The sequence below is a fragment of the Podarcis pityusensis genome, assembly GCF_964106645.2.
Source record: "Podarcis pityusensis genome assembly, chromosome: 17".
NCBI classification, from domain to species: domain Eukaryota; kingdom Metazoa; phylum Chordata; class Lepidosauria; order Squamata; family Lacertidae; genus Podarcis; species Podarcis pityusensis.
This window is the reverse complement of record NC_138042.1, coordinates 38,592,677-38,618,739: the sequence shown is the minus strand read 5'-3', so window position 1 is coordinate 38,618,739 and position 26,063 is coordinate 38,592,677. Positions and strand designations below refer to the sequence as shown.

Sequence of the window (26,063 nt, the reverse complement as noted above, 5' to 3'; positions counted from 1 at the left end):
AAGCATTCTCCACCCGCTAAATCTGTTCTGGGTGTTCCCCCAATGCTCTGGAGAAGATCTGGGGATGGCACAGGGTTCGTGCAGAGGGTCAACACGGTTGAAAGCAGCTGAGAGATCAAGCAACAGTACCAGGGTTGCATTCCCCATGGCACTCTCCTGAAGAAGACCGTCCATTCAGGGCAACAAATGCCAATTCTGTCCCAAAATGGCCCAAAATCAGACTAAAATGGGCCAGCTTCTTCCAAGAGCAGCTACAGCTAGACTGCCACTACCCTCTCTAGATCCCGAAACAGGTGTTGTAGTTGTGAATCCATCTGCCTCCATTTCCATTTTTTAATGTCCATCTGCTTTCATGGAAGTGTTAGCACAATGCAGACCATCCATGTGTCCCTATTTTTCAGGAATAGTCCCAGATTTACAGAAGCCATCCTCGTTTCTGATGTGATCTCAGAATGTCCCACCTTTCCTTAAGGTATGCCTATTTTCATCAGAGAAATGTTGGAGGCTAGGATAGGACACCCCTATTTTCATCAGAGGGTATGGTGTTATGTGACCCCCGAGCCAAGGAGGTAAGTAACTATACAACCTTTAGAAGACTTCTGAAGAGAGCCCTGTACAGGGAAGTTTTCAAATATTTAATGATTTATTTTGTTTGTTATATGTCCTGGAACCCACCCAGACTGGATGGGGCAACCCAGTCAGATGGGTGGAGTATAAATATATTATTATGATTATTATTTATTAGACAGAACGTCCCTTTTTTTTACCAGAGAAATGTTGGAGGGTATAACAATGGAGTTTAGCTTTGACTGGATTGTGCTGAGTGTGTGTTGGTGTGTGTTTTCATACCTAAAAAGTAATCCCAGTAGCACCAAATGCTCTATTATTATCATCATTATCCTGTGATCACCACTCCAAGAACATAATTGAGCCACAAACAGATTTTGGTGCGTATCCAAGTGCCACACAAAACGGTTGTTGAGCATCATCTGCTGGGTATAATGGAGAAGACATTCATTCCTGCTAAACCACCATTCTCCCTTTGCCTGTTGAGGGTGCTTTTTAAAACATTGTGTTCACAGGTACAAGAGTCTCTCTTCTGTTCTGCTCACATTAACTACCTCTAATCAGTGACGTTTAAAGAATAGCAAGACCTCCTGTGGCAGGAGACAAAAGAGGGAATCTGTTGTGGTCAGGTTACTAACACAGAGAAGCCAATATAGAAAAAGCAAATTACATCTTGAATGAATGCTTTGTGCAGCAGGTGGAGAACAGCTTTCAGCAACGGGTCCTATGGGAAGCGGAAATTCTTGGTATGAAAACTGAGAGTATACAAGAACGTCCCTGTTTTCATCTATGAAATGTTGGAGCATACGGAGCTTACTCTGGCGATATTATTATTTTCCCCCCAGCATGAATGTCTAGACCTCAGTAAAAGCAGTATTTTTATTTTTTTTAAGGAAAACGAAGCAAGCATTCCAACCCAGTTCCTGACAATATGTTCTTTTCAACTCGTATCAACATAAGCACATCCACTGTGAGATTAAATACTACCTAACAACCAGAATGCTACTAACATGAGTTTGACCAAACTGCGGGAGGCAGTGGAAGACAGGAGGGCCTGGCGTGCTCTGGTCCAGGGGGTCACGAAGAGTCGGACACAACTAAACGATTAAACAACAACAACAAACAACCAGAACAACGCTTGCTGGTGGCACCTTTGCAACCAGAGAGACAGCTGGAGTAATGGTTAAGGTGTGGGACTGGGACCTGGGAGACCAGAGTTCGAATCTCCACTTAGCCATGAAGCTCACTAGGTGACCTTGGGCTAGTCACAATCTCTTTGCCAAACCTATCTTACACTCCACAGTTCCAGAAAGACATCTTCTTCTGCTTCCTTGACTATGCAAAAGCCTTTGACTGTGTCGACCGCAGCAAACTATGGCAAGTTCTTAAAGAAATAGGAGTGCCTGGTCACCTCATCTGTCTCCTGAGAAATCTCTATGTGGGACAAGAAGCTACAGTTAGAGCTGGATATGGAACAACTGATTGGTTCAAAATTGGGAAAGGAGTACGGCAAGGCTGTATATTGTCTCCCTGCTTATTTAACTTATATGCAGAATTCATCATGCGAAAGGCTGGACTGGATGAATCCCAAGCCAGAATTAAGATTGCCGGAAGAAATATCAACAAGCTCAGATATGCAGATGACACAACCTTGATGGCGGAAAGTGAGGAGGAATTAAAGAACCTTTTAATGAGGGTGAAAGAGGAGAGTGCAAAATATGGTCTGAAGCTCAACATCAGAAAAACGAAGATCATGGCCACTGGGCCCATCACCTCCTGGCAAATAGAAGGGGAGGAAATAGAGGCAGTGAGAGATTTTACTTTCTTGGGCTCCATAATCACTGCAGATGGTGACAGCAGTCACGAAATTAAAAGACGCCTGCTTCTTGGGAGAAAAGCAATGACAAACCTAGACAGCATCTTAAAAAGCAGAGACATCACCTTGCCAACAAAGGTCCGTATAGTTAAAGCTATGGTTTTCCCAGTAGTGATGTATGGAAGTGAGAGCTGGACCATAAAGAAGGCGGATCGCCGAAGAATGGATGCTTTTGAATTATGGCGCCGGAGGAGACTCTTGAGACTCCCACGGACTGCAAGAAGATCAAACCTCTCCATTCTGAAGGAAATCAGCCCTGAGTGCTCACTAGAGGGACAGATCCTGAAGCTGAGGCTCCAATACTTTGGCCACCTCATGAGCAGAAAAGACTCCCTGGAAAAGACCCTGATGTTGGGAAAGATGGAGGGCACAAGGGGAAGGGGACGACAGGGGACAAGATGGTGGGACAGTGTTCTCGAAGCTACCAACATGAGTTTGACCAAACTGCGGGAGGCAGTGGAAGACAGGAGTGCCTGGCGTGCTCTGGTCCAGGGGGTCACGAAGAGTCGGACACGACTAAATGACTAAACAACAACAACAACAATCTTTCACTCTATTCAACTCATTGAAATACACATACACACAATGCCTGTGGCAGCAACTGCCTTCTGAAGGTTCCTTGGGCGGAAGGTTTGGCAGCCCTGGTGAAACCAACCACCCCCTAGTGGCAAACAGTGTCTCCTTCTCCCCTCACAGTTCTTCCTCTGGAAACAGCTCCCTTCTGAAGGCTGCTAGGGCTGGAGGATGGGGCAAGGCAGGTGGGAAAAGCCATTACCTATCTTCTGACCAACACTGACTCTCTCTCCTCACAGTTCTTCCTCTGGAAACAGCTCTGAACCTCACTGTTTTACCAAGGATTTCACGTGCACAGTGCAAACACACACACACGCCCAGAACATGCATTACGGATTAAATGCGAAGCTCAAATCTTTTTGAATTTTGCATATTAGAGCTTTATAGGGATGTTGAATAACACCATAGCCATGAATCATGAAAGAGAAGAATTTGGTTGCTCCTGCTATCTCTCTGCCTCCATTTTATGTCTAGCTGATCCTTCGCCTCTGACATTATCCTGAGCATTCGATGATAGCTCCTTGTACTGAAACCGAACCAAACGCTGATCCGGCCCAGAACGCTCTATTCTCAACGTCAGCAGCTCTTTTAAGTTCTCAGCCAGAAATCCCTGCAAGCCTGTGGCTGGTGAGAGATATGAGCATGCAATGGCATCCTGGATCATTCTAGAAAACATATAAGTTATGTTTTGCTTGTGTTGGCCCAGTTCTGTCTGCCCCGCCTGCTACTTAGGAAAAGAATGGGGTGATGACACATTCTTCTGCTGCCTATTCCTTTCACAAAGAACCCGGTTTGAGAGGTGGAGGCTGCCTCACATTGCCCCGGCAACCCTACAAAGCTAAGTGGAGGGTCTGATTGTTCTGCCTGAGCAGAGTTGTGTTGGTATTTCAAAGTCTCCCTCTCACCCCAAGCGCAGCTGCCAACACACACACCACCCAGCAAAACACACATCTACCTTCTGTTGCCCTCATTTCCATCTCAATAGCTTCCTCTCCTCTGGCCCAGTCTCTATTCACCCTCTTCATGCTTTTTATTCCCCCACCCTGTCCCGAAAGGAGCAGCTGGCCGGCCTGAAATGAAATCCCCGTTTAAAATTCCCTCCCAGCTCTCTTCTGGAGAGTTCATTGGAGTGCAGGCTGGCTTCCTAGAGACCATCACACTCCTCCCCTCAGAAAGACAATAGGATTCTGTAGCTGTTCATTGGCTGCCTCTGTTGAGGAGCGAGTAAATAGGATTTGCAGACAATGTGACAGCTGTGCTGGGGATGCCCTATAAATTAAAGGGAGGGCAGAAGGAGGGAAATTTGAAAATATTCTCAGAGAGACAAGATGAGCCTGGAGGCGGCAGATAGCAAAGCTTCATGGATGACGACAGGGGCACCCAGGGGATGCAGCTGGAAGAAACCACATCTGGAACAGCCAAAACGTCTGGTCTACAAAAAGGTACATGCAAAAGGAAAGAGAGTGAGAGAGAAGCTGTGTTGGCAAAGGTCTGGAGGTGGGTTAAGTATGGGCTGACGTGGTTGTAAGGAAGGCAGAGATGGAGGGAGACAGAACTGAGCAACAGGTGCAGTTCTTCAGGATATTCACTGCAATCCCCACTGAAATGAACAGTTGAGAAAGAGCGAGGCTGTGATCTTGTGCATCTCCCATTTACTTCAGGGGGGATTACTTGCGGAAACTTCCCACCCAACTGCGTACCCATGTTAATTAGTGAGAGGGGATTTGGGATATGATATACAGTGAAATGAAAAAAGAATTCAAATATACATTCCCAAAGAAATGAGAGGCTTTTTTATTAGGGATAATAGGAGATGAATTGAGAAAAGAAGACTGCAAATTATTCTTGTATGCCACGACTGCCGCAAGGATTCTTGTGGCCCAAAAGTGGAAATCCCAAGAGTTACCAGCCCTAATGGAGTGGCAGACGAAATTATTCGAGTATACTGAATTGGCAAAAATGAGTTATAAAATTTGAGACCAAAAAGTGGCAAAGTTTGAAGAGGAGTGGAGTAAATTTGTTGTGTATATACGAAATAACTGTAGAAGTTTAAAAACTGCAGCAGGGCTAACATAAATCTTGTGATGTATATAGAATGTAATTAAGAATCTGCAGGAATGGATGTAAATTGGGAAAACCGAAGGAGGGAAGTCCGGGCGCGAAATTGCGCAGGGTAAATAAGAAGATAAAAAAGGTTGAATGTTAAAGTTTAACTTTAATTTTGTTTTGTTTTTGAAAATCAATTAAAAAGTAATAAAAAATTAGTGAGAGGGGATATCATTTGGATTTTCTGATTCAGGCACTTCAGTGTTTTGGGCCAGCTTTGGTCAACTGCTCCCCCTGTTCCCCAGCTCTTCTCTTCCGCCTTTTGTCCTTGCCCAGTCAATTCCTCTAGTGATGCAGAAATTCTTCATCTGCAGATCATCAAACCGCTAATGGAGAAGAAGCGAAGGAATCGAATTGCCCAGTCTTTCAACCAACTGAAGGCTCTCTTACTAGATGGCACCAGCCCAGGTAACAAGGTAAGGAGCCACGTTTGGTGTCTCCCCATAACCATAGTAACACATCCCACTGGGGATGAGAGGGCATCCACCATCAAGCTTCTGTATGTATCTAACATGATAAGCTTCAACTTTTTACTTTATTATTATTTATTAAATTTGTATGCCGCTCTATACCCACATGTCTCAGGGCTATTGCAACATAAAAATAGAATCTAAAAACACAAAATTCGTAATCAAACAAAACAACCCAATAACCCTCCTCCCCAACACATTTTAAAAGGGCATCGGATGTCAAACAGCCAAAAGTCTGGCTAAAGAGGAACGTTTTTGCCTGGAGCCTAAAGGTATATAATGAAGGTGCCTGGCAAACCTCCCTGGGGAGAGCATTTCACAAACAGAGAGCCACTGCAGAAAAGGCCCTGTTCTCGTGCTGCCACCCTCTGGACCTCTCATGGAGGAGGCACACGTTGAAGGCAGAGACAGGCGTTGAAGGCGTCTCCACCCCCACCATTCAGCCCGAACACTGAGGTCCAGCACCGAGGGCCTTCTGGCGGTTCCCTCGTTGCGAGAAGTGAGGTTACAGGGAACCAGGCAGAGGGCCTTCTCGGTAGTGGCACCCACCCTGTGGAACACCCTCCCTTCAGATGTGAAGGAAATAAGCAACTATCCTACTTTTAAAAGACATCTGAAGGCAGCCCTGTTCAGGGAAGTTTTTAATATTTAATGCTGTACTGTTTTTAACAGTGGTTAAAATGCCCAGTGGAGCTGCCCAGAGTGGCTGGGGAAACTCAGCCGGATGGGCGGGGTATAAATAATAAATTATTGTTATTATTATTATTATTATTAGGGCCTCAGAAGGCGATCTCAGGGTCTGGGTAGGTTCATATGGGGAGAGGCAGTCCTTGAGGTATTGCAATCCTGAGCTGTTTAAGGCTTTATAGGTCAAAACCAGTACAGTGGTACCTTGGTACTCAAACTTAATCTGTCCCAGAAGTCCGTTCCAAAACCAAAGCGTTCCAAAACCAAGGCATGCTTCCCCATAGAAAGTAATGCAAAACGGATTACCGCATTTTTTGCTCTATAAGGCGCACCAGACCACAAGACACACCTAGTTTTTGGAGGAGGAAAACAAGAAAAAAAATATTCTGAATCTCAGAAGCCAGAACAGCAAGAGGGATCGCTACACAGTGAAAGCAGCAATCCCTCTTGCTGTTCTGGCTTCTGGGATAGCTGTGCAGCCTGCATTTGCTCCATAAGACGCGCACACATTTCCCCTTACTTTTTAGGAGGGAAAAAGTGAGTCTTATAGAGCAAAAAATACGGTAATCCGTTCCAGACTTTTAAAAACAACCCCTAAAATAGCAATTTAACATGAATTTTACTAACGAGGCCATTGATCCATAAAATGAAAGCAATAATCAATGTATTGTACTATAAAATAGGACAGTATTGCAGATGATAAAAATTTAAATTAATTGTTTTTCTTACCTGCACTGTCATTGTCTGGATGAGGGGCTTTTATCCATTTCTGCAGTCACACAATCAATCAGCAGCTGAACTGGGTTCCATACAGTCCCAAAAACAGATTAACCGAAAAAGCCTCAAAAAACAAAAAGGCAAAATAAATAGCAAAAACAAAAGTGCCAAACTTAATCTGTCAAACGGACTTCCAGAATGTTTGAAAACCAAGGCGCAGCTCCTGATTGGTTCAGGCGCCCCAGAAACAATAGCCGACAGCCACATCGGAGTTTCGGCTTCCGAAAAACGTTTGGAAACCAGAAGACTTACTTCTGGGTTTTCGGTGTTTGGGAACCAAGGCGTTTGAGAACCAAGGCATTTGAGAACCAAGAAACCACTGTACTTTAAATTGGGCCCAGAAACTAATTGGTAGCCATTGCAGTCGGACCAGGATCGGTGTAATATGCTCAAACCATCTTGCTCCGGTGAGCAACCTGGCCGCTGAATTCCGCTGAGTTTCCGAACTGTCTTCAGTGGCAGAATAAACTTGTTTCTTATATTCTCTCCCTCTTTCTCTCAGGATCCCTGAGAAGTATAGTTGTGTAAGCCGAGCTTAAGGATGTAAGGGAGAATTCTTAGCACTTTCATCAAACTGCAAAGTATTCTTTTAGGGGAGCCAGGAGAGTTAAATTGGTACGGCACTGAAAGAGGTTTGTGGTGCAGATATAGGTTCCTCCTATTCCTTCCTGCCACGCAACACCTACACAAAAGGATCTTAAAAAAAATTTTGTATTCTGAAGACAACCAATCCCACTGGGTAACATGCTGGATATCAGTGGAGCGAAATGCAAAACCCAAAGGCTCACAATTTGAAGCTTGGACTGTAGGACACTCTTTCCCAGCGTTCAAATGACAGTTTGGGAGAAAAGTTCCAGTAACAGAAAATGCAATATGAGTTGCAGGAAGATAGTCTCGTTTCATTCCCTTTTGAGACACCACACTAGAAAACTTACCATATTTTTTGCTCTATAAGACTCACTTTTTCCCTCCTAAAAAGTAAGGGGAAATGTGTGTGTGTGTTATGGAGCGAATGTAGGCTGCGCAGCTATCCCAGAAGCCAGAACAGCAAGAGGGATTTCTGCTTTCACTGCACAGCGATCCCTCTTGCTGTTCTGGCTTCTGAGATTCAGAATATTTTTTTTCTTGTTTTCCTCCTCCAAAAACTAGGTGCGTCTTGTGGTCTGGTGCGTCGTATAGAGCGAAAAATACGGTGCATTGAACTACCTTCAAAAAACCATCAGAGCTGTAGTTTCATGGAGTGTGCTGAGAATGTTTTAAATCACATATCCCTGCCTTCTTATTAGGAATTACAATTCCCATGATGCTTCCGTAGGGGACTGTGAAATTTAAAGTGATTTCAATCTGTGATGCAGATGTCCCTCCAAGTTCACTGAATAATAGTTTCTTCGAATTACCAGCTCTCTTTGTTCAGTTGAGAGTAGTTCCTGTCCATGCCAAATCCTCTTCTTTCTCCTCTTGCAATGCCAACTTCTGCTTGGTTCCAAGCCAGTCTCCAGTTATCCTCTTTTTTTCCCTCCCAAAAGCCTCTTCCTAATTCTCGCATGGACAAGGCAGCTCTTCTAGAAATGACTGTGCAGCGGATTCAAACATTGCAGCTAGCAGGTGAGTTGTAGGTCGGAATGGCTTATTGCAATGTACCATAGTGAAGTTGGGTAACATGGAGCGAGTTGGGTGTGATGGTTAGGGTGGAGACCAGGAGTGGATCTACACGCAAGAAAAAAACGCTATAAATAAGTCAGAAATTAAATCGTGATAACAAAAGGAAAAAAAGATTTATTTTTTTTTGCTCCCCACCACCATCTGGTATTGCATGTTTGTAACACATTCAAAACACTTTTTTAATAATAATAATAATAATAATAATAATAATAATAATAATTTATTATTTATACCCCGCCCATCTGGCTGGGCTTCCCCGGCCACTCTGGGCGGCTTCCAAAAGAATATTAAAATACTATAATACATCAAACATTAAAAGCTTCCCGAAACAGGGCTGCCTTCAGATGTCTTCTAAAAGCCTGGTAGTTGTTGTTCTCTTTGACATCTGGTGGGAGGGTGTTCCACAGGGAAGGCGCCACTACCGAGAAGGCCCTCTGCCTGGTTCCCTGTAACTTGGCTTCTCGCAGTGAGGGAACCGCCAGAAGGCCCTCGGTGCTGGACCTCAGTGTCCGGGTAGAACGATGGGGGTGGAGACGCTCCTTCAGATATACTGGACCAAGGCCGTTTAGGGCTTTAAAGGTCAGCACCAACACTTTGAATTGTGCTCGGAAACGTACTGGGAGTTTTTTCTACTAATGTAGCTGAGTCCCAGTGTTCAAATCCCCGCTCAGATATGCAGCTCACTGGGTGACCTTGGGCCAGTCACCATCTCTCAGCCTAACCTACCTCATAGGATTATTGTGAGGATAAAATGGAGAGAGGGAGAGTCATGAAGGCCACTTTGAGTTCATTGGAAGAAAGGTGGAATAGAAATGCCATAATTATAATTATAACAATAATAACAAATGAAGTGCCTCAGAGAGTCGCTTAAGTCACATGCACAGAATGGATTGAGTTCACTAGGCACATACTACAAAATTTTATCTGAATTGCAGGTGGGCCTGCCAGGAGGTAAATGGAGCAGGATTCAGCTCCTAGATCATTACAGCTTATAATCACAATTGTGTGAATTTTGCTTAAAAGAATTAAAAGTCTGTAGCCAAGCAAGCTGAATTCTGCAGCCTGTATAAATGATGTGAATGGGCAAGTCTGCATAATTTCTCTCATTCGGCTCTGTTAAGCTATGCAAGACCAATTGAAATCTTCAGTCATCCTCTCTGGTTTCTGATACTTCCGCTGGCATTGCCCACATACTTTCATTTGTAAGGTCAAGAAGTTGCTGCAAACCAAGACCCAAGGGTATGTACCCAAAGGCAAGATCAGAAGGGACTGGACAGAGGAGGAATGGCGGAGACTGCCTCCCCAGCCCGAACCTTTCAGAGAAGAGGAAGGCAGTATAGATTTACAGCAGTGGTTTGCGGGAGGTCATAGCTCAGAGGCAGAAGAGGGGAGAAGCTGGGAAATAATGGGAGAAGAGGAGGAGAAGGCAGAGCCGGAGCAGCTGGCTGACATGTTATCACTAGAAAGCATTCCAGACCCCCCTTCTCCCAGAACCCGGTGAGCATTGAAAGTAGGAGAGCAAAGGGCTCAGACGCAAATAACTCTAAGTGGCCACCATCAGGTGGGTGGTGCTGTTGACAACTAAGGAGAGAAGGGGGGGTGGAGATTACTCGGAGTAATGCCATTACTCCAAGAGGCTGCATTTCTAAGCCACTCTCTGTGAATGTTGAATAAAATACATTGTCAATAACTCTCCTTCTCTGTCTATTCCTGGCAGCCTACCATAGGGGGATCAGATTCCCTGATGCCTGACAGAAGGGCTTTTTCTCCTTCACTTTTACACTGTGAATCACTGACATACTCACCTCCCAACTGATTGCTGATTTAATGATCAGTTTTGCCCCATCTCTATACCTTAGGCAGGCTGTCTGCTGTTTTCATTGTTTAAAGTGTCACTTGTATCCATTTAAAATTGAGTTGGGGGTTAAGCAAAAACATGGAGGATAAGGCTGTCAATGACTAGTCATGATGGCTCTGTATGCACTACCTCCTGAACCAGAGGCACTTGCTTCTGAATACCAGCTGTTGAGGGTCATGAGCAAGAGTGTGAAAACAGACCAGTGGTGTAGCATGGGTTGCCAGCACCAGGGGCTGTGTGGAGTAGGGTGGGTGGAAGGCAGCGAAATGGACGGGGTACGCATGCATATCCAACTGCCTAACGCTAACCGCGTCACCCAGGAGGTCGCAGCCGCAGAGATAAGAAAATATGAGATGTTCCATTGTCTGGAGAGGTCACCTCCTGGTTCGCATGGAGGATACGTTTTTAATGGAGCCTAGCGATGGGAGTGCGCAGCTGCGTTGAAGCAGCAGTAGGTGTTGAAATTTTGCACCCCCTAACAATTTTGCGCCTAGGGCAACGGCCCTTGAGGCCCCCCCCCCCGAACAGAGAAGGGCTTTGCGTCTGATCCAACAAGGCTCTTTTATGTTAGAAGAAATCACACAGCTTATACCCCAGGCCCCTTTCTCCTCATGACATGCAGATGCATACATTTGATGGATGCTTGACTTGCCTCTCTCCTTTCATCTCTCCTTTGTATGTTCTTTTTCTCTCCACAGTGGCAGAGGACAAGGGCTTTCATACAGGATACTCCTACTGTGCCTCTCTTGTCCAAGCCTTCCTCATTTCAGAGACACAGCGGTATCTGAATGCTCCCAGTCAGTCAAGCTCTTCATCCAGGCACCCGTCTGGGACTTCACTGGCAATTTCTCCACCAGCATCTAAGCTAGGAAAGGTCTCCAGCTGGAGTGAAAAGTGCCTGGCTTCGCCTGGCTTTAGACGTTTTGAAAGGTCTGTCCCTTCTGGGATCCTGAACAGAACAGGGTCCCAGGTATTCTGGAGACCCTGGTCTACTTGAACCTCTTTTAACCAATATATAAGGAAATGAGGGCAGAATGAATCCTGTGTGTACTGGAGCTTCTAATTTATTTGGCTTTGGGGAAATACTTTCAGGAATTTTTGTGTGCCTGTGAAGCTCCATGGAGAAAAGTATTTGTGTCCTTCTTGTTCTGTCCACCTTGTCTTATGATCCATTTCCTGCTGTGTACATAAGTTTTTCCCGTGCTGCTTTCTGTGATTCTACATCTCACTGTTCTTGGTGTTGTTCACATGTATTAAATATAAAAGCTTGAAGAAAAGGAAAATTATTTGTAAATAAATGCTTCAAAAATACAGAATGATGTAAGAATTTTCATTAACTATATTGTTTGGCCTTCTCCTAAGTGGGTCAAATGTTCCCTAAATAACTGAAACTGCAAGAATGTCATCTTTTTTTGGGAGGAGCTTTGTGTTTGGCATTGATATGGAAGAACACCAGTGCTTTACCAATCGTCTGCACTTCATTTGCAACTGGAATATGGTGTTTGCTTTCCACCACCAAGCCCAGAAAATGTTCAAGTTCCCAATATGTATCTCCCACACAGAGGGATACAAAAGTTTGGACAAGCCAGTGATTGCAGAGGGCAGAATAACAGCAGATATGAAACACTTGTGCTTCCTGTTTTGTCTGAATCCATGTTACACCCAGGGCTATTTTTAAGGCAGTATCTACCCCGTTAGCTGCCATTCCTTCTCCTGCTAGGAACCATTGAAACTGCAGTTTTGCGAAAAATTATCAGCCTCCCCGTTATGTACTGAGTTGAATAGGATCCAAAATGCAGCAGTCTGATTGGTCCTAGAACAGGATCCAAAATGCAGCAGTCTGATTGGTCCTAGAACAATAGGATTCAGAATGCAGCAGTCTGATTGGTCCTAGAACAATAGGATTCAGAATGCAGCAGTCTGATTGGTCCTAGAACAATAGGATTCAGAATGCAGCAGCCTGATTGGTCCTAGAACAATGCAGCAGTATGATTGGTCCGCAGGAGCCACCCAATCCAGTTCCAGGTGGAAGTGAATCCACAACCTGATTGGCCTACAGGAGAATCCTGGAATTAGCCAATCACTTGCAGCCCATTGTGTAAATAATGTATATAAAGCAGATATTGTGGGGGAACTTTGATTCCTCCTCACCACTATGTGCTGAATAAAGAGCATGAAATCCACTCTCGACTCCGAGTATATTTCACCCCCCAAAAAAGAAAACACTAAGATTCCCAGGATTCTCTGGGGGGAAAACCCTGTTAAATTGGTATAAAACTCGCATAAATTTGTAGTTGTTGTTGGAAATGCTTGTCACTGAGGGGAAGGAGACACTCCAAGATCCTGGCTCACCAGCCAGACATGTATTTCCCCCAAGCAACAGGCTTGAAGAAGTGGACTGGTGATCTGGATCTATTTGAAACACAATGGCTGCCTCCCAGTCGTGCTCCCTTTGCGGCGGAGGACTAAGGGGAGGCGAGCTGGGAAGCGAGCGGAAGCCACCTGGCCTAGAGGGGGCGGAAGTGTCTCTGCCGAAAACAGGAAGCTGCTCCTGTTAAGGGCGGAAGCGAAGCCAAGGTGGGCGGAGCCGGCGGGAGGGGAAAGAGCCCGTGCGCTTGGCTGGAACCCAAGATGGCGGCGGGGATGTACCTGGAGCACTACCTAGACAGTAAGAGCGGGCGCGGGGCTCGGGCGGGACGCGGCTCGAGGCAGGCGGCGCAGGCGGCTCCCGGGAGGCGGCAGAGGCCCCGAAAGCCCGCAGTCGGGGGAGGGGGGTCGAGGCACCTCATATTCCTGCGTGTGGGTCAGTTCACACGTTACGGCAGTAGCCGACCCGGGTTCGCCCTGGTTCCTTTTTAACAGGGCGCTGCGGCTTAATCCTTCAGTGTGCTCAGTGGTTCCAGTTCCTTCCCTTCGGGTGCGTTGTCTGCTTGAGTTTAGCCCTCATTCTGTTTTTCATTCCCCCCCACCCAAGAAGGAAGGGTGGAAGAAAGGAACTGCTTGATATTGGCATTGGTGAAATTTAAATGTAATAATGTTTGCAAATTCCACACCCCCTCCCTCCTCTTCCCACATCCACAGTTTGGCTCTGCCCTGGTTAAAATATGGCAGTGCACTCAGATACTTCTGGACACAAAAACCCGCTTTACAAAACACACACGCACAACAACCACTGTAGTGTGCTTTGTTGGTTAGTCTGTGTGTGTGCAAGCATGGGGGAAAGCGTATGCAAAGCTGGCACCTCTTACATGGCTCAGGACCTCAATACCTTAAGGACCGCCTCTCCCCATACAAACTGACCCAGACCCTGAACACCCTTCTCTATGCCCCTCATCCCAGAGAGGTTCGGAGGGTGGCAACAAGAACAGGTCTTTTCTGTGGTGGCTCCCCGTCTGTGGAATGCTCTCCCCAGAGAGGCTTCCTAGTTACCCATGCCTAAATAATCTATGGTCTGTTAAAGCTGGAGACACTGTTATTGTGATTATTTTATCATGCTGTCTGTTATGTTTTCCGCTCCGTAAAATGTGTTCTTAATGTTGTATACTGCCCTGGGATCTTTTGATAAAGGGTGATATATGAATCATATTATTATTATATGACAGCCTATCCAGACATGTAGCATATTGATACGTGTTTTAATCTGTTTTTTTAAGCTTATCATTTATTTTAAGCATTTTTGAACGTTTAAGATCATTGTTATTTACTGATAATGTTATTGTTCCGTTATTTTTAAAAATGCTTTGATGTTTTATTGCGGTCAAGTCTCATGAAGTAAATAAACAAAATGTGTTTTAAGGTGTGCACCTACAAATGTAAAATATGATTGAGGTAAATGTGGGTATCATATGAGTATGCTAGTCGAAGAGCCGAAATTGGCTGCAGCTTTTTTCACGTATATGTTTGGTTAGGAAACCTGAGTTTGTTAACACAAGAAGTGGCCCTTTCTTTCTCTTGTAATGCAGGTAAAGGTAAAGGGACCCCTGACCATTAGGTCTAGTCGTGACCGACTCTGGGGTTGTGGGGCTCATCTCGCTTTACTGGCCAAGGGAGCCGGCGTCTGTCCGCAGACAGTTTTTCCGGGTCATGTGGCCAGCATGACTAAGCTGCTTCTGGCAAACCAGAGCAGCGCACAGAAACGCCGTTTACCTTCCTGCCGGAGGGGTACCTATTTATCTACTTGCACTTTGACGTGCTTTCAAACTGCTAGGTTGGCAGGAGCTGGGACAGAGCAACGGGAGCTCACCCCGTCGTGGGGATTTGAACCGCCAACCTTCTGATTGGCAAGTCCTAGGTTCTGTGGTTTAACCCACAGCGCCACCCGCGTCCCGTAATGCAGCTACTTGGCTTTAAATGGTGTAAAATTCACCCTGTAGCTATTCAGTCAACATGGAGTTAATGTTGAGCATACAGTAAAAGAAAGTATAAATGAAGGTGTAGGAAAGAAGTAACGCAGGCAGGTCCCCACCAAGCTGATCTTCTTCTCCATCTCACACTTTCCCTCTTTCTCTAGGCATTGAGAATTTGCCCTTTGAGCTGCAGAGAAACTTCCAGCTCATGAGAGACCTGGACCAACGAACAGAAGGTAAGTCTGCAAAACCCCTGCTGATTGAGATTGACTATGTAAGTCTTCCTTGTCACACACTGAAGAACAAATAAGCCTGGTGTTCGTATCCCTTTCTGTTTGGTGTCATGCCAGAGTGCTCTGTTATGATGCTGCACCCCGCTTTTGCTTTCAGATCTCAAATCAGAGATTGATAAACTGGCCACAGAATATATCAGTAATGCACGGACGTTGTCTTCAGAGGAGAAGCTGGGGCTCCTCAAGCAGATCCAAGAGGCCTACGGGAAGTGCAAGGAGTTCGGTGACGACAAAGTGCAGCTCGCAATGCAGACGTATGAGATGGTACGAGGGGGCCTGATTAGGTGGGGCTTTTTGGACAGTCTTTGTGAAGAGCCTTCATCCAAGCAGAACTGTATCTCTTTGGGCAGTTACTTTCTGCTGCCATTCTCTTTGCCTTCGTATAAGTCTTTGCTCTCTTGGTGGTTGGGACATATTACCTCAAAAATAACGCTCTCCCCCTCTTACCGTGTCTGCAGGTAGATAAGCACATCCGGCGACTGGACACGGATCTCGCCCGGTTTGAAGCTGACTTGAAAGAGAAGCAGATAGAGTCAAGTGACTATGACAGCTCATCTAGTAAAGGCAAAAAGAGTGAGTTCTGGTTTCTGTAGAAGTGGCTGACATGAGGGTGGGAACAGGGGCAAATGAAAGATGTCCAGAAATGGTGATAGTAGAATTTCAGTCTTCAGAGCAAGTTACTATGAAAGAAAGACTGCATCCTCCTAAATCTGTTTTGAATTTATAACAAATCTAGAGATACAGAAGAGGATAAATTACTGAGTATTTCCTTCCATTCTGCTGACTGATTCCATCAGCAGATGGAACACATTGGGTACCATCCACACAGTTGCTGCCTGACTCCACCCAAATTCATAGTGGGGGGAAATGCTAATAGGTAGACAAGGGGGGAAATATTTCATAATGGGTGACTTGAAGTACGCTTGCATTTGCAGGGTAAATGTACATCTAGGTTGCAGCAAAGAGACATTTTCATACAGTAAGTGACTGTGCCTTAGAACAGTGAAGTCAACGAGCCAACTAGGAGGGAAGCCTACCTGGTGCTATCAAATTGAACATATCTGTAAGCAAAAAGTTGTGTCGACGTAGAATTTGATGTTAAAAGAAGACACTTCTAAAAAAGAAGAAGAAGAGAGGATTTGTTAAAACGAAGTTAAGGAAGAGATGCCGACACCAATTTATTATTTATATGCTGATCATCCGGGTGGCCCCAGCCACTCTGGGCGGCTTCCAACAAATTAAAGCATCAGACACAGTAAAACATCGAACATTAAAAACATCCCTGTACAGGGCTGCCATCAGATGTCTTTTAAAAGTCAGATAGTTGTTTATTTCCTGGACATTTGATGGGAGGGCATTCCTTAGGGCAGGCGCGACTACCGAGAAGGCCCTCTGCCTGCTTCCCTGTAACCCCACTTCTCGCAATGAGAGAGCCGCCAGAAGGCCCTCGGAGCTGGACCTCAGTGTCCGGGCTGGACAGTGGGGGTGGAGACGCTCCTTCAGGTCTACTGGGCTTGTATAGACCTTGCTCCCACCTTGACCTGCTCTATCCCATCATAGGAAGTAGCAAGTACTGCCAGGAGATTATTTAAAAAGCATTGTAATAGAAACTCCAATTAAATGTATCCCACAGATTAGGAAAAAATGCATAAATGAACCTGAGAAATTGTAATTGTGATTTACTCAAGTCAAGGAAGCTATAACAGGCAAGAAGGCTTCCTTTTTTAAAAAAAAAACCCTTGCATGTATGTTTTATGGTTATGTAAGTAGCAGGCGAAATTCTGACTATTAAGTGGCATATAAATATCTGAAATAAATAAAGTAGATTCTGCCGCAAACAGATTGGCAAAAATAGCATTAGGGGGAAAAAAGATGCTGAGGGAAAATCCACATAGCTTCTGCAAACAGAAGTCCTGCTGTAGCAATGTTTTAGAATTATCCGCTAATTCAACAGTGTCTGGGTACAGAACATAAAACAGCGTAGATGTAAAACGAGAGTTTTCAAAATAGATGGAAGCAGTGAGGTATTCTACAGGTCTGCTTTGAGACCTGCACTGTTTGACTTGTTCATAAATTACCGTATCTGAAATCCTTTGTGAACATGAGGGCGAAGCTAACAGATGACACCAAATGATGGGTTCTAAAGAACTTAAAAACCAAAAGGATCTCTCCAGATTGGACAGCAACGAATGCCATTTGAGATTCATTGCAAGTTAGCGCAAAATGATGGCCGTTGGGGCAGAAAATCTTAGCCACATACACTAATGAAGTCATAACTAGTTGTGACTAACCTGGAAACGGCTCTTAAGACCATGGTGGATAGTGCAATGAAAACATGGGCTCAGTGTAGTGGCAGTGAAAACACCAATTTCCACATTAGGAGTTTTTGTGGGGGGTGACTAGTATACCATTTAAAACCAGCTACTAAGCAGCAGTGGGAAATGGCTGTTCTTTTCATGCCAGGCTCTGCCTGTGGATTCCCTGGAGGCATCTGGGCAGCTACCAGGAGAAGCAGGATGCCGGGTTAGGTGGCTCTGTAAGCTGATCCAGCAGGCTTTTTTGTGTGCAGTGAGATTCACATTTGGCTTAATTTATTCAGATTGCTAATGCTGTGTTCCAGTGCGGGGAGGGGGAGAGATTTATAGAGCTCCAAATTGTTTTTTTCTACAGAGATTTGAAAGCATGCTAGTAGGCCAAATAAGCTCTGTTTGTCCCAAAGAGAGGTCCCGGTACTTGATTTGCCCCCCTTTGTCCGTGTTGTGCGCACAGAAGGCCGGGTCCAGAAAGAGAAGAAAGCAGCCCGTGCTCGCTCCAAGGGGAAGAATTCTGACGAGGAGGCGCCAAAGACAGCCCAAAAGAAGCTGAAACTAGTCCGCACGTGAGTGGGAAGAGGGGACAGGCAGAAGGCAGGGATCTGTGTTAGTAGACGTTACCAGTCTCGCCCAATGTCTGCTCTACTCCATTCTAGCACCATCCATGGTCGTTGTTGTGCCCAGAAACTCTGGCAGACTAGGTGGTCAATTTTCCTACTGGTGAGGATTGTGAGAAGTGCCAAGCTGGCAAGTTCTTTATTCCTTAAGGTAGTTGATTCCAAGGGACATGGGTGGCGCTGTGGTCTAAACCACTGAGCCTCGTAGGCTTGCTGATCAGAAGGTCGATGGTTTGAATCCCCGCGATGGAGTGAGCTCCTGTTGCTCTGTTCCAGCTCCTGCCAACCTAGCAGTTCGAAAGTACACCAGTGCAAGTAGATAAATAGGTACCGCTGTGGTGGGAAGGTAAATGGCGTTTCCGTGTGCTCTGGCTTCCGTCACGGTATTTCATTGTGCCAGAAGCGGTTTAGTCATTATTGCCACATGACCCAGAAAGCTGTCTGTGGACAAACACCGTCTCCCTCGGCCTGAAAGCGAGACGAGCGCCGCAATCCCAGAGTCGCCTTTGACTGGACTTAACCGTCCAGGGGTCCTTTACCTTTTACCTAGTTTATTCCAGAGTGAGGTGGGGGTGAAGGGAACGTTTTTTGATTGCAGGGGTCTGAGAGAAGTCTCCACTGATGGCTTACTAACTCTGTTTTCCGCCCTGAAGCAGCACAGAGTACGGGATGCCTTCGGTTACCTTTGGAAATGTTCACCCCTCCGATGTGCTGGACATGCCTGTGGACCCCAATGAGCCCACCTACTGCCTCTGCCACCAAGTCTCCTATGGGGAGATGATTGGTTGTGACAACCCTGATGTAAGAGACTCTCTTGGGAGTTGAGGGTGTGGGGTGAGAGGGGCTCAGCTCTGGGGCAATGTGGACAGCTGCAGATGCGGGGAATCTGAAGGGCCTCATGACATCATTGTGGAAGTCAGGATTCTGAAACTAGAATATTTTTGTTTATGACCTTAGTACAGATTGGTAACACTGTTTAAAACATACAACGTTCCTGAATTAGCAAACCACCCTTTGGCTTGCTGTTCACCTTGCCTTGTTTCTTCTTTTTTAAGAAGTGGATGCCTATGAAAAAGCTATGGATATGGGGCAGTTCTTTACTGTGTGTTTATGTATTCTTTGAGGGACGCGGGTGGCGCTGTGGGTTAAACCACAGAGCCTAGGACTTGCCGATCAGAAGGTCGGCGGTTCAAATCCCTGTGACGGGGTGAGCTCCCGTTGTTGGGTCCCTGCTCCTGCCAACCTAGCAGTTCGAAAGCACGTCAAAGTGCAAGTAGATAAATAGGTACCGCTCCGGCGGGAAGGTAAGCGGCCTTTCCGTGTGCTGCTCTGGTTTGCCAGAAGCACCTTAGTCATGCTGGCCACATGATCCGGAAGCTGTCTGCGGACAAACGCCGGCTCCCTAGGCCTATAGAGCGAGATGAGCGCGCAACCCCAGAGTCGGTCATGACTGGACCTAATGGTCAGGGGTCCCTTTACCTTTACCTTATGTATTCTTTCCCTCAGGACTCTTGCCAGGCCTCATGCAATAGTGCAGTTTTAGCTGAAGGTTCTCTCTTGCCACTGCATAGAGGATAAGGAGTGCATCATGTCTGAGCAGCACAATGTGCCTCACTTGCCTCTTTCTATAAAAAAGTTTTCCTGGAATGTTGCCACATTATCTCTGCATGCCTTAGCGCTTCTTCAACCAGTCCTTCAGCTCCCCTCCTTTCCTCCCTAAAGGAGCTGCAAATGGAGGGAGCGCTAAGTGGAAATGGCTTCTAGTGACCTGGCACGTGCAGTCACTGCCCAACCTGACAGTTTTCCTTTAGGCTTCGCAACTGCAGTGTTCTTTGAAACACCAAAGCATTTGCTCTCTGAGCCATCCCCAGCAGTGTTGTCTGTGTTACACTTCCCAAACTTTGTAGCACTCACGCCCCCAAATTGAGAAGCTCTGGGTTCACAGGTTCCATCTGCTCAGTGAAAGATTGCATATGTGTAACAAGTGGTAGGAGAAGAATCTGGGAAGAGGATACTGGATCGGAGCCCTGCCCTGTCTCCATTTGAGTTTTGTGTCTTAATTTATCACGGACAGCCATTTGGTGATAACAGACCTACTTACAGCCTTCCAAATATTTTCCTGTGTTAATATTCATTTATTTCCACATATTTCCTGGGTCTTCATCTACTAATCAGTTTAAAAAAATAAGTCCAAATGAGCATGTACATTAAGGCTTTTATGTTGATGTAGTAGTAGTAGTAGTAGTAGTAGTAGTAGTAATAATAATAATAATAATAATAATAATAATAATAATAATAATAAATTTTTATTTATACCCTGGCCTCCCCAGCCAAGACCGGGCTCAGGGCGGCTAACAACCAATAAAAAAAACAAGTTGATGAAAATACAATTTAAAAGATTAAGATACAACATTAAAACATTAGGATGCAGCCTCTTCACAGGAGGAAAAAGGAAAAAGAAAGAGGGGGAGGGAATCAAACTGATTCTAAGCCAAAGGCCAGGTGGAACAACTCTGTCTTACAGGCCCTGCGGAAAGAAATCAGATCCCACAGGGCCCTGGTCTCATGAGACAGAGCGTTCCACCAGGCCAGAGCCAGTGTTGAGAAGGCCCTGGCTCTGGTTGAGGCTAATCTAACTTCCTTAGGGCCCGGGACCTCTAGGGTGTTGCTATTTATGGACCTTAAGGTCCTCCGTGGGGCATACCAGGAGAGGCAGTCCTGTAGGTACGAGGGTCCTAGGCCGTGAAGGGTAAGTGAGCAGGATCGATGTATAGCTTTAATTCTTCAGTCTTCATTCCTGGCAAGTTGTGTCTGCACAGGACTCATCAGTTCTTCAGGTAGATATGTATTTAGTTGTGTTAGCTACTGGCCTTTGCAATTTGTGTAGAGTATCAGAGAAAATTATTAAACTGAATTAAAACACCAGTTATTTGCGTGCAAATGTACAGAATACATACAACACCCCTTAACAGATAAAATATTAAAATTCAATTCAAATTTTAAAATTACACAACTATACAGTTTAAAACTCAGGACATTGTTGTGGCCTTATTTAAATCATCACCATTTGTATGCTGCCTTTCCAAAGTTCACTATGCTGAAGAAAGCTTGCAACACGAAAGCATGTACATAATTACAGCAATATAACAAAAGTAGTCATCATAAATAAAAATATCTCTGTAAGGATACAGAAAAAGAAACAATCCCCAAATAAATCATAAGGTTTAACAATAAAGATACCAAAAAAAACCCAGTAACAGCAAAATTTATGCATCTCCAAAATTAAATCTTGACCCCCAGCAAAAAAAACCCCACCTAAACAATACTCCACCCCAAGAGTGCTTTGCAGGACTCGCAGCAAAAATAGCTTCTGGCATCTTCAGCAGCCTCAGCTTTTATAGCTGGAGTCAGTCCAGCCCCTTCCTCAGGCCAGCTGAAAAGAGGAGGAGCAAAGCAGGGAGCTGGCCTTGCAGGACTCGCAGCAAAGATGGCTGGTTGCAAGTGGCTAAGTGCCCTCGCTGAGACAGTATCAGTTCTTTGTTAGGACATAGAAACTGCACTCGCTGAACTGGTTGATGGATTCTTCAGCAGGGATGATTCCACTTGTGTGTGTATTTCTAATGGGGGGGGTGTAACATAGCTTCAGAGTACAGGGGGCAAATGAGCCCCATAGAGATAGATGGATGGATGGTTAAGAAGCTTTGGGAGAGTCAGGAGCAAGGGAGAAGGGAATGTTCATTTTTTAAAAAAATTAATATTTATTAAAGTTTCAGAAATAATAAAATCACATTAATAAAGAAGAAATTTTTTAACAAAGACAGAGAAAAATACACCATATAAAATACAAAATAGAAAAAAGAAAAAAAAGAAAAAAACAGTTAAAAATAGTTTCGTCTTTTCATAGCTTCTTTTACATTTACTTGTTTCCCGGACTTCCTCATACCTCCCTCTTTTGTATTCCAATTCAGTTTGTAAGCCCAGCAATTTCTTTCCCTCCTTTTTAATTCCAATCCTAAATCTTAATATATTATGACATTAGATTTTTACCTATTTAGAACCAATTTTTCCATTTCTCTTAACCTTTTTGATCCTAATCCTTAATCTTGATATATTTATAGCTTTAAAACCTGTACAGCTAGAAGCCACTTAACTTCAATCCAACATCATGCTAACATTCATTAATTTTGCAATGTTTCTGTAAATAATCTTTAAATTTCTTCCAATCTTCTTCCACCAACTCTTCTCCCTGGTCGCAGATTCTGCCAGTCATTTCCGCCAATTCCATGTAGTCCATCATTTTCATCTGCCATTCCTCCAGTGTGGGTAGCTCTTGTGTCTTCCAATACTTTGCGATGAGTATTCTTGCTGCTGTTGTAGCATACATAAAGAAAGTTCTGTCCTTTTTTAACACCGATTGGCCGACTATGCCCAGGAGAAAGGCCTCTGGTTTCTTCAAGAAGGTATATTTAAATACCTTTTTTAATTCATTATATATCATCTCCCAGAAAGCCTTAATCTTTGGGCACGTCCACCAAAGGTGGAAAAATGTACCTTCAGTTTCTTTACATTTCCAACATTTATTATCGGGCAAATGATAGATTTTTGCAAGCTTGACTGGGGAGAAGGGAATGTTCATTATGCAGTAGAATTATGTACTGATCCTTTACAAAGACAGTGATGGCAAACCATAAGAGGGAGGAAAAGAGCTTGAAAGTGAGGCTCTGAGAAACCCCAAACAGTTATAACATGGAGAAGAGACGGGGGGGTCACTAACTTTAAGCTTTTGTGCTCTTTATACCTTTCCCCAGTGCTCCATTGAATGGTTCCATTTCGCTTGTGTGGGCTTAACAACAAAGCCAAGAGGGAAATGGTGAGTGGCTATTTGCTTTCTACAGTCGTACCTCGTGTTGCGTCTGCTTCATGTTGCGCCTTTTCGTGTGATGTCCCGCAACAACCCGGAAGTACCGGAACGGGTTACTTCTGGGTTTCACCGCTCGCGCATGTGCAGAAGCGCTAAATCGCGCCACACACAAACACGGCACTTCTGGATGCGAACTCTTCGAGTTGCGGATGTGCGTCTGGGACGGATTGTGTCCACAACTCAAGGTTCCACTGTATAGTTCATGGGTAGGCAAACTAAGGCCCGGTGGCCAGATCCGGCCCAATCAGCGTGTTTTTACATGAGTAGAATGTTTGCTTTTATTTAAAATGCATCTCTGGGTTATTTGTGGGGCATAGGAATTCGTTCATTTCCCCCCCAAAGAAAAACACACACACAAATGCTTTAAAGGTTATTTGCAGTGACTTGCAAAAGCTCAGAACCAGAGAGAGGGTTGTTTTTGTTGAAAAGAGGCACCGTATCCAACCTTTAGTTGTACTTATCTTTTGTGGAAAAACCATTTTCTTCGAAATGCTCCATGAAGTCCTGGCAGACTGCTGAAATCCAAATTCTAAAAAACACCTTTACATATTTTTGAAACCTAGGCACAGCATTGAAGGAAATGTATGAATAGGGCCATCCTATGACAAGATGGAAAATCTGAGATGAAAAATCCAGGTGACATCACTAATTAACATAAATTATGCTCTACTGGAAAGTTTTCTTTCACTGGCTTTCCTTAAAACAATGTTTTTCCCCAACTTACTACAATTCCCATCATCCCTTACCACTGGTAATGGGAATTGTAGTCCAATGGGTGATGGGAATTGTAGTCCAAAAACAGCTGGAGACTCAAGTTTGGGAAGCACTGCCTTAAAGGAACAGGAGCATCTGAATAAATGCATGGTGGATTGTACCCTGTAGGTCAGACAATATTGTCTCCTACTTTTAGTGGCACACAGAATCCAAATGGTTTTCCTACCCTGCCTCCTGATAATGCAATTTTTGTATACAAATTTACTCAGTTTGCACAGCACCTATTATTTTGTTTTCTTTTCTGCTTGCAGAATTGGGAATTTCTTAATACGCAATTCTAGATGCCTTTTCATTCTCAGACACCATTTGTTTTGTGATTGCTGCTTTTGCCTTGTCTCCCTGCTACAGGTTCTGCCCTCGCTGCTCCCAGGAGAGGAAGAAGAAATAAAACCTGCGTGTTCTGAGGTCCAGATGTGGTTACCAGAACACCCACCCCTACTCCTGGGCTTCAGCACCCTTCTCCCAGTTCCTGGGGTTTCATAGTTAGGGGGTGGGTCTCATCCTGGGTGAGCAGCGCTACCTGTGAATGGTTTGTATCCATATGATGGTTCCTGCGTGTACTGAAACACTCACTGCTTCCCAGTTCCTCTGTGGCGGCAACCCTTGAGGGGGAAGATGGAGTAAGCCTTCTTCGTTCTTACAACCTTTTACCCTGAATAGGTTCCAAAGCTTGCATTAGCTCAGAGGAACCCGGACTTGTTGGTGGAAGAAGGAACGACACCTGAATAACAGAAGAAATAAAACATTTCCTCCAAAAATTTCTCATTTGTGTCCCAGAAGAGGGGCAACCAAGTCAACCCCCTTGTTCAGTAAGCTGGGTAAGAAGATGGGCCTCTCATGCCTTCCCTTTCCCCCCCACGACATTCCATTTCTCAAAGGGAGCGGAACCATTTAGAGCCAACTGGAATGGGTCTTGTTTTCTTCGTGAGGAGGAGCGCCCCCCTACCTGCTGAATGAAGTGTTTTGTGGATTTTTAAACGGAGGCCATCCAGAATTCACTCCTCTCTCGGTGGTGCTTGTATTGGGGGAAACCCCGTGTTGTAAAATATGGCATTAAATAAAGTCAATTCAACAAACTTTGTAGTGATTCTCGGTTGTGAGTCGAGGGGTGGGATTCACGGAGCTGATGGTGGTCAGCAGCCAAGCCATTGGCGGAAGAAGAGGCATTTTCAGCACTTAAGAGCTCGAACTTGCCTGTCTTACCTGCATGCAGTGGTGGTTTCTGATACTTGGTTTTCAATATTGCGATATATCACCGGCTAAACGTCGCGATGTGCTGATCTAGCACAATGTCTGAAATAAGGGCGGAGCACGGTTGCTGCTGTTATTATTTTATTTGTACCTCACCCATCTTAGTTGGTCCAGCCACTCTGGGTGGCTTCCAGCAAATATAAAAGCATAATAAAATATCAAAAATTAAAAACTTTCGTGTACAACTTCGCTGCCTTCTGATGTCTTCTAAAAGTTGCATTTTAACAATGCAAAAAGCTAATACTGTAATTAACGATGGGGAATTCAACTGGTTATAGCAACAAGAGACAGACTTCACAGAAGTGCTTTAAAAAACATATCTCATGTTACGTCTGCTTCATGTTACGTTCTTTCAGGTTATGTCCCGCGGCGACCTGGAAGTACCGGAAAGGGTTACTTCCAGGTTTCACCACTCGCGCATGTGCAGAAGCACAAAATGACGTCATGCACAGAAGCGGCAAATCGCAGCCAGAGGTACCACTGTATTTGCTAGATACCTAAATGATAAAGTAGGCACCAGACGAGCATCCCAGAAGAGGGATTTTTACAATGGGGTGTTGCAGCTGAAAAAGTGCTTTTTGTGATTATTAGGATGAGCCTGATGCCTAAGTCTGCAGTGGCTCCACCTGATTTTGGCCTTGACTGGCTCCACAATGCAGCCCCCAACAGGCTACCCCCCAAAGTCTGGATCTCCCAACCAATGTAGGGCCTTATAGGTTAACACTGACTTCGAATTGGCCTTTTCCTCCACTTTCTGTCCTGGCCCCATCTTGCTCTCTTAGTTCCTACTTGCCTTCTGGTTTCTACTTTCATTTATGTTGATGGTTCAGTTAACTCCCACAAATTTATTAAAGCCCATGTTCTGCTTCATGTGCTCTTTTTTTTGGGGGGGGGGGGATTTATTTATTGCCATTTTGTGTTTTCTGGCTATTCTACTTAACGCTGCCATAACCAAATAAAAGTCATTTCAGGT

General features: G+C 44.8%; 2 protein-coding genes across 6 annotated transcripts; both read left to right on the top strand.

The window, feature by feature from the left end:
• The first annotated feature begins 2,704 nt into the window (after positions 1 to 2,704).
• LOC308466457 (transcription factor HES-5-like) lies at positions 2,705 to 11,875 on the top strand. Its single transcript, XM_080987258.1, has 4 exons — positions 2,705 to 4,458; positions 5,437 to 5,538; positions 8,583 to 8,661; positions 11,275 to 11,875. Exons 1-4 carry the CDS (start codon positions 4,345 to 4,347, stop codon positions 11,571 to 11,573), a joined length of 594 nt encoding a protein of 197 aa, XP_080843384.1. The 5' UTR covers positions 2,705 to 4,344; the 3' UTR covers positions 11,574 to 11,875.
• Positions 11,876 to 13,105: 1,230 nt separating this feature from the next.
• On the top strand, positions 13,106 to 24,915 carry ING4 (inhibitor of growth family member 4). Of its 5 annotated transcripts, none has more exons than XM_080987246.1 (8): positions 13,106 to 13,244; positions 15,087 to 15,158; positions 15,313 to 15,479; positions 15,674 to 15,788; positions 17,988 to 18,093; positions 18,798 to 18,945; positions 22,953 to 23,014; positions 24,188 to 24,915. In XM_080987246.1, the coding sequence occupies exons 1-8, from the start codon at positions 13,208 to 13,210 to the stop codon at positions 24,225 to 24,227; spliced, it is 747 nt and encodes a 248-aa protein (XP_080843372.1). In that variant the 5' UTR covers positions 13,106 to 13,207; the 3' UTR covers positions 24,228 to 24,915. The 5 variants fall into 5 exon arrangements, with proteins under 5 accessions (XP_080843372.1, XP_080843375.1, XP_080843373.1 ...); XM_080987247.1 differs by having other exon boundaries at positions 13,107 to 13,244; positions 18,801 to 18,945; XM_080987245.1 differs by having other exon boundaries at positions 13,107 to 13,244; positions 17,985 to 18,093; positions 18,801 to 18,945.
• Positions 24,916 to 26,063: the final 1,148 nt, after the last annotated feature.